The following is a 13,326-nucleotide window of genomic DNA, read 5'->3' on the forward strand; positions in this document are numbered from 1 at the left end:
TGTTCTGTAGAAATCAGCTCATTGCCATTTTCTTGATGGTAATTAAAGATGGGCAATAAATCCCTGCCTTTGCAGGAAACTAACAAAAACATCCACTGTTCTAAATCAGTGCAATATTAAGTATGGTAATACAAATAGTTATGTTCTTTTACATTTCAAAAATAACTGAAAATATGCAAAGCCATCCTCTTTCCTCAAGATATGGATATTATAGTTTCTCATACATACATGAAAGAGGACAGAAATAAACATACAGGTTATAGAGAGCTTTAAATTACTTGCAAAAGTAACAGCAAAAGGTTAGAAGTATTTTGATAGCTAGTCAGATCATTTATTATATGTGGCACTTTTACCTAAAAACTGTATCCCAGTTTAATTGTCTTGAATGTCTTGATTCAGAATTTCGATCCAACTGCTCTCTAGTTTCTGGCATCCGAATAAGGCGTTTAAATTTATCTATTTCTTTCTTGAAAAAAATACAAGAATTATTGTAATACACAAATTATAACAAGCAAATTAAAGAGTTGAAAACAAAACTAAAATCGGGAAATACGGGATCATTGTGTATGTTAATCATTGTTGGGGAGTAAAGTTGTTCCTCTTATCATTTTTCCTGCAGGTGTTAAGATAAGTAGAAGAAACCGATAACAAGAATGAGATAATAACAACAAATAAAAGTGAAAGTTGTCAGTACAGATAGACAAGATAGCATTGATACAGTGCAACAAGAAATACCATTCAAAACCTGGTTATCACTGTCAAAACAGTTGCATTTTTAGCACTGATACTGGCCACAATACTGGTTCTAAAAGTTTACAAAGTACATTTATTACCTTTCTCTCAGTAGCTTTGTCATTGTCAAATTGACGACAACAGAGGAGCAGTTCCTGAAGTGCAAGGCTCATGGTTCCTTTGAAAGTAAATTGAATAAAATCTGTAAAATCAAACAACATGTACATCTGCAAAAAATCATCGCTCTAAACAAAGACCCATATATAGCAACAGGAAGTGCATTTCTGTAAACACTGCAGCAAACTGGAAACCAATGCAAAAACAGAAAGGCTGGAAGAACTCAGCCAGTCAAGCAAAGAGAAATCACATTCTGGGGATGGCTGAGTTCTTCCAATATATAACTTTATGTATCTCAGATCCTGGAGTCTGCAGTATTATTTGTTTTCCTGAAAATTCAATGCACCTCACCATGATACAGGCGCAGTTTTCATTCTCAGGCAACACTGCTATAGAAATATTCTGTTGCTCACAGATTGAAGAAATACTAACTAGGTATATAGATATTGAATGTTTCTGACTTTTTAAAAAGGGGAGGGGGAACGTCATCTCAGACCATGAGAGGCCTGCGTCGGGCATATTCATGCCTTACAAGGCCCAGATTGGAAGTCTGTGTGGGGCGCCACTCCTCGCACAGACACTAGAGCAATGTGTGGTTAAGTGCTTGCTCAAGGACACAAACACGCTACCACAGCTGAGGCTCAAACTAGCGACCTTCAGATCACTAGACGAACACCGTAACCATTTAGCCACGTGAATGCAATAAAAATAAGAGAATGATGTGAAAGCCAAGTGAAAGCTTATCGGAACTCCCACAGATTATTGATCAGAAAGTTTAATTCTTTAATCCCAGAGATTCTGAACACTTCCAAGATTTCATGTTTTATTTCTAATATCTCACATCTAGTTAATCAAATGCATCATCCTAGTTTTTTGTCATACTCCATATTCCAAAATTAAACATATACACCTTATTGTTGAAAGAGTTGAAAGCCTGTTTACTTTTACAGAGTATAACACAAACTTCTGTGATCTACATTGTGTTTAAAATCACAGCCCTATGTATAAATCTGGCATGATTTGATAACATTCATAGTGTCCAAACTGGAAACTGGATATTAAAACAGTCCATCAGTGGAGTGGTTTTAATCCAAAATAGAATATCATGGGGTGGGGGTGGGGGAAGATAGCAAAATGGCTGGAAGTTCCAAAAATCCTGAAGAACTTTATTCCTTTAGCACAATTCCTTCCCGGCAGTAACCTCAAATGACATGTATCCAAGCAAGAGCTAGCTGACATTACCATGCTAAATATGAGGAATAATCAATTCTCCCTGGATATGAATCTGATTACCCTAGGCACCAGTTGATCATTGTGCAGTAACCACTGCACAAATTCTTCCAGACATGAGGAAATGTTTGAGATGAAAGACAATGTAATATTCATTTACAGTCTTAGATAGTGACCAGTGTTTTTAAAAACAGTCTTTATCTGATGTCTAAGAAACCCTTTTGAAATAATGTCACTCACATCAAGTTGCATCATCAGTGCAAAATTTTCATGAACTAACATGACACAAAAAATAAAAGTTTTTCTACTTCCTCTTCTGTCTCGTAACTTCATTCACAATATTCTATCTCTATTCATGTTTTCACCAACTAATCAAACTCATAGTGCTTTCTATTCAAATGATTAGAACCACATTGTCATCTGCATTCTCTATAGCAAAAGATAATTCTTCTGTACTTTAAAATCATAAAAATCATAAACAGTTTCTTCTTGAATGGGCTAGTATCTTGGGTGAACTGAGAAACAAGAGTTTATGTTGATTATTCATGAACTCAAAGTTATTTTATCTTAAGCCGTAAGGCATGAATTTAGTTTAGCACTAATGTTATGAAGCTTAAAGGAAATTAGCAGGATAAGTTGACACAATGAAACCAAGTGAACATAACTGCTGCAGGCATTTCAAATAAACACAGTGGATTCCAGTGAATCGGGGCAGCTACTTACTTGGACCAACTCTTAAAAAACAAAAACTAACCAAGAAAATAGCTGGGACTCCCTTTGTTTATTTGGGACACTGATGCCTGTCAATTGGGGCAGGAAGCTGTTGATGAACAGTTTCTAATTAGTGTCAGTCGCATGCAGCAGTGTGAGCCATTAAGCCTGATTTATACTTCTGCGCACGGGCTATGCCGTAGGCCTGATTTATACTTCTGCACAGCTCTATGCTGTAGTGAGCATGTGTTGTTGTGTCTGCGTCGCTCTGCAATTCACTGCCAAAACGCTAGTTGGCGGTGTGGTTTCCTTGCCACTGTGTTGAGTTTCTTCCTGAGAGACATGGACAAGGAAATGCATTTTAAATATTTTCAGATGTCGGCAGGTAGATTTGACGATTTGGTTAATTGTCTCCAACCATTTATTTCGCATCAGTGTACAGGCATGGAGAAAAGCAACCAGAAATGCGATGCTACCAAGTGGACCAATCACAGTTGTTGCGGTCTGCGTCACTGCGACACGTGAGTTACTTTTTTGGGGAGGTGCACGTCACCCTACAGCGTAGGGTACGCGGTACCTACGGCATAGATTTGACACAGAAGTATAAATCAGGCTTTAGACTCTACACAGTGCTTAGGGTGAACAGTTTTTAAATGGCGTCAGTTGTGTGTGTTTGTGTTCAAGTACCAGTGGTTTTTGTTACGAATGGTTGGTGAGAAATAAGCAGTAAGACAATTCAGAAGTGTTTTGCTCAGTTTTCCAGCATTCAGTCTTGGAGATGCCAGAAATTATTTTACTACTTCAGCAAGTTATGAACTACAAAGAATATGAAGTTATTGACAATCATCTTGAATGTCACAGTGAAAATGAAGATTTGGAGGGTGTAATTGTCCACAGGATTGTATGAAGGTAGTCCATTATCTGCACTAGGTGCACTGACTTTGTTAATTTAGTCAATACAAAGAACATGGCAGCATATATTGGATTAATTCATCTGTCAATAACTGTCAGGAACTAGATAGATAGATACTTTATTGATTCCAAAGAAATTTACAGTGTCGCAGTAGCATTATATGTGCACAGATATAAATATTAGAAAAGTAGAAAGAGTAAGTTACTGCAGTCTAACAGGAGGGGGTCATCACTTTCCTAGACTCATTATAGAGCCTAATGTCTGAGTGTAACAATGACCTCATATAGCGCTCCTTGGAACAGTACAGTTGACTTATGCTATTACTAAAAGTCCTCCTCTGTTCAGCCAAGGTGGCATGCAGAGGGTAAGAAACATTATCCAGAATTTCCAGGATTTTCTGTAGGTCCTTTGTTCTACCACAGCTTCCAGTGTGTCCAGTTTGACTCCTATAACAGAGCAAGTCTTTCTAATCAGTTTATTGAGCCTGTTGGCATCATCCGTGTTGATGCCATTGCCCCAGCACACCACCGCATATAAGACTGTACTGGCAACAAACAGACTGGCAGAACACGTGAAAGAGAGGCCTGCGTACTCCAAAGGACCTCAGTCTCCTCAGAAAGTAGAGGCGAGGTATGGCTCTTCTTGTACACAACCTCTATGTTAGTGCTTCACTCCTCTGTCATCCATTTCTCCCCCCTCCTAGGTACCTGTAGGTCCTCACTATATCCATGTCCTCATCATCAATAGCAACAGGGAGCAATGCAGACTTAGTCTTCCTAAAGTCCATCACCATCTTCTTTGTCTTACGAGCGTTAAGCTAAAGATGATTCAGCTAGTTCCATTTGACAAAGACCTCCACCAGGGCCCTGTAGTTATTTTCCTGTCCTCCTTTTATACACTCAACTATTGCTGAGCCATCCCAGAATTTCTACAGATAACATGACCTCAGTGTTGTATCTAAGGTCTTGAGGTGTACTGGGTAAACAGGAAGGGAACCAATACAGTCCCTTGTGGGCTCCCAGTGCTGCTTATAGCCATGTCTGACACACAGCTCTGAAGCCACATATACTGTGGTCTGCCAGTCAGGTAATCCATTATCAAGGATACAATGGAAGTGCCAATCTGCATGGAAGGAGCTTCTCCCCCTGCACTGAGGGCTGTATGGTATTGAAGGTACTTAAGAAATCAAAAAACATAATCCTCCCCGTGCTACCCTACTTATCCAAATGGGAGTAGGCTTTGTTCAGCAGGTAGATGACAACACTGTCGACTCCAGCGTCTCCTGGTAGGCAAACTGCAGGGGATTGGGCTGATCTGACCAGGGGTTGGAGGTGAGCCAGGACCAGGCTCTCTAGGATCTTCATAATGTGTGAGGTCAGGACCACTGAATGGCAGCCATTCAAGACTTTTGGTTGGCTCTTCTTGGGTACTGGAACCACACGTGATGTTTTCCATACAGTCGGGACCTTTCCAGGCTGAGACTCAGATTGAAAATGCACTGGAGAACTCCAGACAGCTGCTCAGCCCACTCCCTCAGGAACTTGGGGTTCACGCCATCCAGTCCCAATGCTTTGCTGTGTCTGAGTTTCCTAAGATCCTTCTCACCTGCTCAGTAGTGAAGGTGAGTCCATGATGACTGGGGAGTTGATGGAAGGTGGGGGCTAGGGGAGGTGAGGATCCGGATGATAGCAGTTGGCATGTGGATGGGTGGATGGTAGGTTCAGGGCAAGGAAGTAGATGTATACAGTGTAAGCCTTTATTGTTCATCTAGGTGTTGAATTGGGGGGGGGGGAGGAAGGGAGGCATTGGTGCTGAGGGAGCATTGGGTGCCTCTGCACCTGGACTGGTGTGCTGAGGGAGGTGTGAACAGGAGGGCAATTCTCAAACCCATTGAAGAATTGGTTAAACTCATTAGCCCATTCAAGGCTGCATTCTGAGGCTCTACAGCTAGGTTGATTGAAGCCAGTGATGTTCTTCATGCCTCTACACACCTCCTATCTGCTACTCTGCTCAAGCTTGCTCTCCAGCTCTCCTGTAATCCTCTTTAACCAACCTGACCTTTTCCTTTAGCTCCCTCTGCACGTTTCAATTCCTCCCTGTCTCTTGATCAAAGGCTCTCTTTTTGTGGTTGAGAAGAGCCTTTAGATCACTGGTGACCCATGTTTTATAACCATATAACAATTACAGCACAGAAACAGGCCATCTCGGCCCTTCTAGTCTGTGCCCAACTCTTACTCTCACCTAGTCCCACTGACCTGCACTCAGCCCATAACCCTCCATTCCATTCCTGTCCATATATCTATCCAATTTAACTTTAAACGACAACATCGAACCTGCCTCAACCACTTCTGCTGGGAGCTCGTTCCACACAGCTACCACTCTCTGAGTAAAGAAGTTCCCCCTCATGTTACCCCTAAGCTTTTGCCCTTTAACTCTCAACTCATGTCTTCTTGTTTGAATCTCCCTCACTCTCAATGGAAAAAGCCTATCCACGTCAACTCTATCTATCCCCCTCATAATTTTAAACACCTCTATCAAGTCCCCCCTCAACCTTCTACGCTCCAAAGAATAAAGATCTAACTTGTTCAACCTTTCTCTGTAACTTAGGAGATGAAACCCAGGCAACATTTTAGTAAACCTCCTCTGTACTCTCTCAATTTTATTGACATCTTTCCTATAATTCGGTGACCAGAACTGTACACAATGTTTTGTTGTTACAGAAGCAGCAAACAGTCCTTGGTCGTATTACAGCGTCCACATGGAAGTTAATGTAGCCAATGATGCAATCAGTAAGTCTGTTAGTGTCTTCCCCATATGGTTCACAAAGCACATTCCAGTCAGTAACTTCAAAGCAACCCCTTCAAGGCCCTGATGGCCTCTGGAGACCATTTTTTTTACTAGCTTAGTGGTAGCTAGCTATTGCTGTACTTTGGGCTTATACAAGGGCTTGAGGTGAACCAGGTTATGATCTGGTCTTCCAAGTGGGGAATACACAGTTTTATAATACTGTAGTAGCATTGATAGTGTTCTAATTTGTTGTGTTTTTTATTTAAATACGTAATTTGATGTGTCCTATTTATATCTTTTTAATTATTTCAATGAAAGCTTTGACATTTTGGGGGCAGATGCCAATGTGTCCCAATTAATCAGAATCCATTGTGTTTAAGAATCATGTTAATTAAATCATGCTAAATAGTAAGTTTCAAAAATAAAGTTTTATTTTTACAATGTATCATCCTTATCATTATTCTGTAAAATTAAGTATGTACAGAACATAAATAAATGGCTTTTAAAGAAACAATAATTAAATCATGATTAAATTTTAATTGAAAATTTAATCTGAACTAGGATTTTTTTAATAGATTATGAGGACACGCAGTCCTCTTTTATTGTCATTTAGTAATGCATGCATTAAGAAATGATACAATGTTCCTCCAGAAAGATATCACAGAAACACAAGATAAACCAAGACTGAAAAACTGACAAAAACCACATAATTATAACATATAATTGCAACAGTGCAAAGCAATACTGTAATTTGATAAGAACAGACCATGGGTACAGTAAAAAAAAAAAGTCTCAAAGTCTCTCGAAAGTCCCATCATCTCACGCAGACGGTGGAAGGAAGAAAAATTCTCCCTGCCATGAGCTTCCAGTGCTGCAAACTTGCCGATGCAGCACCCTGGAAGCACCTGACCACAGCCGACTCGAGTCCCTCCGAAAACTTCGAGTCTCCGACCAGCCCTCTGACACCGAGCACCATCTCCGCCAAGCACTTCGACCCCGGCCCTGGCAACAGGCAATAGGCAAAGCCGAGGATTTGGGGCCCTCCCCTCCGGAGATTCTCGATCGCACAGTAGCAGTGGCAACGAAGCAGGCATTTCAGAAGTTTCTCCGGATTTTCCGCCGTGCTTCTCACGTCTGTCTCCATCAAATCAGGATTGTGCACAGTACCTACTTACAAATACAATATCATTCCGGAGCGGCCGCGCGCGCTGCATCGCGCCACCATCTTCTCCTCCCCTCCCCTTTATTTCATTTTAAACCAAATAAAGCAAACTGAAAACACAGGGCATGAATTTGTTAAGGCACATTAGGAAATTTTGCATTTTGAGTATTCAACTTGATATGAATCACATTATCAGGTTAACAAACCACATTAAAAGATATGAAAGCAACCAATTAATGGTTACCATTTAAAAAATACATACATTGTTTACAGGTTTAATGAGATCTCAATAAAGCAAAACAAAAACAGAAAAATCGATACAGTTATGACTATCAAGAGAAATTAAGATATAATTACAAAGGTAAAAACAAAAGATGTTGCCAAAAAAATGACAAGCTGATGATTGTAAAGTTTTCAGATTTCAGGAAAAGAGTAACCAAGTTACTGAAATGGAAATGGAAGGCTGAATACAAAAGTGAACAAGAAAGATATAATAAATACTGTAGATCGGGGGTTCCCAACCTGGAGTCCATGGACCCCCCCCCCCCCCCCCCTGCTTAATGGTATTGACCCACGGTATAAAAAAGGTTGGGAACTCCTGCCATAGATGCTTCTATGGGTAGATAAGGAAATGATTAACTAAAGTTTATATGAACACCTGACAGACAGAGATAGGAGAAATTGTAAGGAAATGGCAAAGAAATTAAAGAATAGTTTGTGCCCGTCTTTGAAGAATACAGAGAAAATCTATTGGAAATAGTGAAGAGTAGAAGGTCTAGTGAGAAAGAAGAGTTCAAAAAAAATAGAATATATATAAATTAGCAATGGAAACAAATAAATCCCCAGAACCCAATAAACTGCATGAGACTTTTGAAGCTTCTATGAACATAGTGGATATACAGCTTGCCGTCCTTCAAAATTCCGTAATTTCTAGAATATGAACACTATATTTGGGGTGTATAGGGCAGTTGGATGACGTATTACGTCATTTCCCGGCAGCTCCTGCAGCCAAGCTGATGCCAAATGTACTGCTTCGCATTCCTTTGGGCCACATCCGTGAAGCCGAGAGGGGGATCTTGATGTCTGGGCAGCTCAGGATCTCCATACTCATCACCCAGGTCTGTGCCCCCGAACCAGGCACATCCATTGTCTACTTAGATAGACGGAGCCATTAATGGGGTGGTTGGTCCTGACTAAATATCAGGAAATGCCAATAATGATTATATAGCTTCTCCCACCCAAGACAACTCTGCCTTCACATAGGACTTAGGTCTGGGTGTACCCTGTCTCTCTGAAGGAGCTCTGTCTATGGCGAGTGGAGCCAGAAAAATACCCAGACCAATGGTGGTGGTGTCACCTAAAATCACTGAAGTCTTCGGCAGCAGGGAGATGGATTCCAAGCTTTGGTGTCTTTGTACAACAACAGCAAAGGTTGGGCGATGTCTAGTGTATGATTCCCAATTGGAAACACCAGTAGAGGTCAAAAGCTCTAGTTAGATGAGCACTGCGGCAACAGAAGGCAAAGGCAAACCACTGTTGAAATTTCTGCCTAGTCAATCATGGAAAGAAACAAAAGAAGGAAACAGGACAACAGCGTGAATGGGGTTGATTCTAATCAACAGAACAACACCTCACTCTGCAGGGGTAGTCATGTGCTGCAGGTGACACCAGACCGTCATCCAGAGACTGTAAGCAATAGGGAAAGGCTAAGGGTAGCAACATGGAACATCCGTACACTTCACCAGAAAGGAAAGTTGGACAACACATTAAATGAAATGAAAAGGTTGGAAGTTGATATCTTAGGCCTGTCAGAAATTAGATGGACCGACAGTGGCAAATTCACTAAGAGTAGTTCTCTGATAATGTATTCTGGAGGTCAACAGCATATGTATGGAGTTGGAATTATTTTAAAAAACAAGTATCAAAATGTCTTATGGGATTTTGGGCGATATCCGACTGGCTGCTTTTAGTTAAATTAAGGGATAACCCTTTTAACATTAGCATAATCCAAGCCTGTGTGCCAACAAATGTTGCGGATGAAGAGGATATCAACAAGTTTTATGAAGACCTCGACAGTGCTTATGAGCAATGTAAATCTCAGGATATAGAATTAGTCATGGGAGATTTTAACTCCAAAGTTGGACAGGAAAGGGTTGATAACATCATAGGATCTTTTGGATTAGGGATGAAAAATGAAAATGGAGAAAGGTTTACTGATTGGTGTGTCAGAAACAACCAAGTGATCACCAATACTTGGTATAAAAACCATCCACGTAGATTGTGTATTTGGATTAGCCCTGGAGCTAGAACAAGGAATCAAATAGATTTCATTACCATCAATGAATGCTTTAGAAATAATATCACAAATTCTAAAGCCTACCCAGGAGCAGACTGTGGTTCAGATCACCATCCAGTAATAGCTACCATCAAAACAAAATTAAAGAAACTGAAACGTGGGAAAAAGAGAAAGAAGTATGGTATATGTTGGGAGAACTTAAAAATGATAGCACACTTAAGCAACAAATCAAAACAGCTGTAGAAGAACACCTCAACGAAAACGAAACAACACCTATTTGGGACAGATTTAAATACGCTATACAGCAATCAACAGAGGAGATAATCCCAGTACAAGAAATCCAACACACCAGCAAGGGGTGGATAACCAAAGAAACTCTAGATCTGATGGAACAAAGAAGGTTAGTGAAGAATAATGAAGTACAATACAGAGAGCTAGAAAGACAGATCAGACAATTGAGCAATATTGCAAAGAAAGAATGGCAGAATCAAAAATGCAATGAAATAGAAGGCCATATTAACAACAGTAAAGAAATGCACGAGAAAATTAAGGAAATTACTGGAATTAAGAAAACCTCCTCTACAGGATGCATAAGATCAGCAGACGGATTCATACTAACAGATCCAGATAAAGTATGTGAGAGGTGGATTCAGTATTTCCGTAATTCCACGTCCCATTCCCATTCTGACATGTCTATCCACGGCCTCCTCTACTGTAAAGATGAAGCCACACTCAGGCTGGAGGAACAACACCTTATATTCTGTCTGGGTAGCTCCAACCTGATGGCATGAACACTGACTTCTCAAACTTCCGCTAATGCCCCACCTCCCCCTCGTACCCCATCCGTTATTTATTTTTATACACACATTCTTTGTCTCTCTCTCCTTTTTCTCCCTCTGTCCCTCTCACTATACCCCTTGCCCATCCTCTGGTTTACCCCCCCCCCTTTCTTTCTCCCTGGGCCTCCTGTCCCATGATCCTCTCATATTCCTTTTGCCAATCAACTGTCCAGCTCTTGGCTCCATCCCTCCCTCTCCTGTCTTCTCCTATCATTTTGGATCTCCCCCTCCCCCTCCCACTTTCAAATCTCTTACTAGCTCTTCTTTCAGTTAGTCCTGATGAAGGGTCTCAGCCTGAAATGTCGACTGTACCTCTTCCTAGAGATGCTACCTGGCCTGCTGTGTTCACCAGCAACTTTGATGTGCGTTGCTTGAATTTCCAGCATCTGCAGAATTCCTCGTGTTTGCATTTTTAAATTCAGTATATAGAGCAGCTTTTTGAAGATAATAGAGGGGAACCCCCAGATATTAAACACCCTAATTTCTGGCCCACCTATTACCAAAGAAGAAATAACTAAAGCAATGAAAAGCATGAAACATGGTAAAGCCACTGGACCTGATGAAATTTCAGTGGAAATGATACAAGCCCTAGAAGATCTGGGCATAGATATCCTTTTTGAACTGTTCAATGGTATATATGAGTCTGGTGTATTGCCTGACGATCTCTTGAAATCAGTATTTATAACTCTGCCAAAAATTCCTGGAACTATTGATTGTGAAAATCATAGAACAATCAGTCTTATGAGTCACATAATAAAAGATTTTGTTTAGAATTGTTCTGTGTCGAATTAAAAACAAGTTGAGGCCAGAAACTTCTAAACTGCAATATGGGTTTATTGAGGATAGGGGAACTAGGAACACAATTTTCATACTATGAAGGCTCTCAGAAAGGGCTAATGAATATCAAAATGATGTCTTTTTATGTTTTATTGATTTCACTAAAGCATTCGACAAAGTGCAACATGAAAAATTATTTCAAATTCTCGCTAAACTAAACATTGACGGAAGGGACCAACAACTGCTTCAAAATTTACATCGGAATCAAACGGCGGCAGTAAAAATTGATGATAATATAAGCAGTTGGACTAAAATTCAAAGAGGAGTTAGACAGGAATGCGTTGCCTCACTGGAATTAGTTAATATCTATAGTGAAATGATTCTCAGAGAAATAGAAGACCTAGATGGGATAAAAATTGGTGTTAACATCAACAATATAAGATATGCAGACAATACCACTCTAATAGCAAGTGTTGCAGAAGACCTACAAATCCTCCTAGACAAAGTAGTACAAGCAAGTGCAGATTTTGATCTAACCATCAACTGTAAAAAAAACAAATGTATGGTAATATCAAAACAGCAGGATTTTCCCAACTGCCAATTGTACATCGGTAACCAAGAGGTTGAACAAAAGGCCAGCTTTAATTACCTTGGTAGCTTTATATCACAAGATGCTAGAAGTAGAAATAAAAAGAAGAATTGCCATTGCCAAAAGCAACTTCCAAAAAAATGAAATCCAGTTTTACCAACAGACACATATCTATGACAACAAGGTTTAGGCTACTAAAATGTTACATCTGGTCAATCTCGCTGTATGCTTCAGAAACATGGACTATAACACCAGAACCCCAAAGAAACTTAGAAGCAACAGAAATGTGGTTTCTTAGAAGAATGCTGAAAATATCATATAGAGATAGGGCAACTAATGAGACAGTACTCCAACGTGCCCATACAAAAAGATCTTTAATGAGAACATTAAATGAGAGGAAACTTAAATTTCTGGGCCATGTCATCAGAAAGGGAGAAATAGAATGCCTTATATTACAAGGCCATATGCCTAGGAAACGCGGAAGAGGAAGGCAAAGAAGAAAATATATGGACACCGTGAAAGAACTAACAAATCTAAGTATGCGAGATGTCATTGACGCTGCGAGGGATCGCTCGATGTGGAGAGCCATGATCGCTCAAGTGTGTATTGCACAAGGCACATGAAGAAGAAGAACACTATATTTAATAAAGGAAAAAACATGTTTATGTGAAACTGCAGATCTGTAAATCTGACACCAATATTAGACAAATACAGATAGTCTTTTATTAAGAAAGCAGCCACAAGGCACTTTAAAACGAAATACAGAATTGGATGAATTACTTTAAAAAATGGTTCGCAGAATTGAGGTATGGATTACTGACTAGGTAATGGGTCAATTTTGGGTTGAAAGGCTGTGGCAAATGTTGATAACAGAGAGATTAATTCTGGGTCTCAATTGTTCAGTCTGCTTTAGTAATTTAGTTGACAAGATTAAGTACAAGGTATCCCAGTAGCTGTTCATACAGAACCAAATGGAAATGTAGACAGTGAGAAGGATGCAGAGTGGCTTGAGGAAGGTATGGTTAATAATCTGTATCTTGGGCAAGGACATGATAGATGGAATATAATGTAGAAAAAGTGAGTTCATTCACATTGTTGGAAAAAATGCGTGCAACATAGGCAACCACGAAGTCAAATTGTGTTATGCTCAGGAGATTGGTGAATGTACATATC

General features: G+C 40.0%; 1 protein-coding gene across 4 annotated transcripts in view; it reads right to left on the reverse strand.

The window, feature by feature from the left end:
• The window catches only part of atm (ATM serine/threonine kinase), a 193,120-nt gene that overhangs the window by 175,769 nt on the left and 4,025 nt on the right, over positions 1–13,326 (reverse strand). For all 4 annotated transcript variants that reach the window (XM_072263105.1, XM_072263103.1, XM_072263106.1 and 1 more), the window contains exons 2-3: positions 834–910; positions 354–466 (exon numbers count right to left, since the gene is read on the reverse strand). In XM_072263105.1, the coding sequence (XP_072119206.1) occupies positions 354–466; positions 834–905 (185 nt within the window). In that variant the 5' untranslated portion in view covers positions 906–910. The remainder of the gene's footprint in view (positions 1–353; positions 467–833; positions 911–13,326) is intronic.

This window comes from Mobula birostris, chromosome 7 (assembly GCF_030028105.1).
Source record: "Mobula birostris isolate sMobBir1 chromosome 7, sMobBir1.hap1, whole genome shotgun sequence".
In the NCBI taxonomy this organism is placed as follows: domain Eukaryota; kingdom Metazoa; phylum Chordata; class Chondrichthyes; order Myliobatiformes; family Myliobatidae; genus Mobula; species Mobula birostris.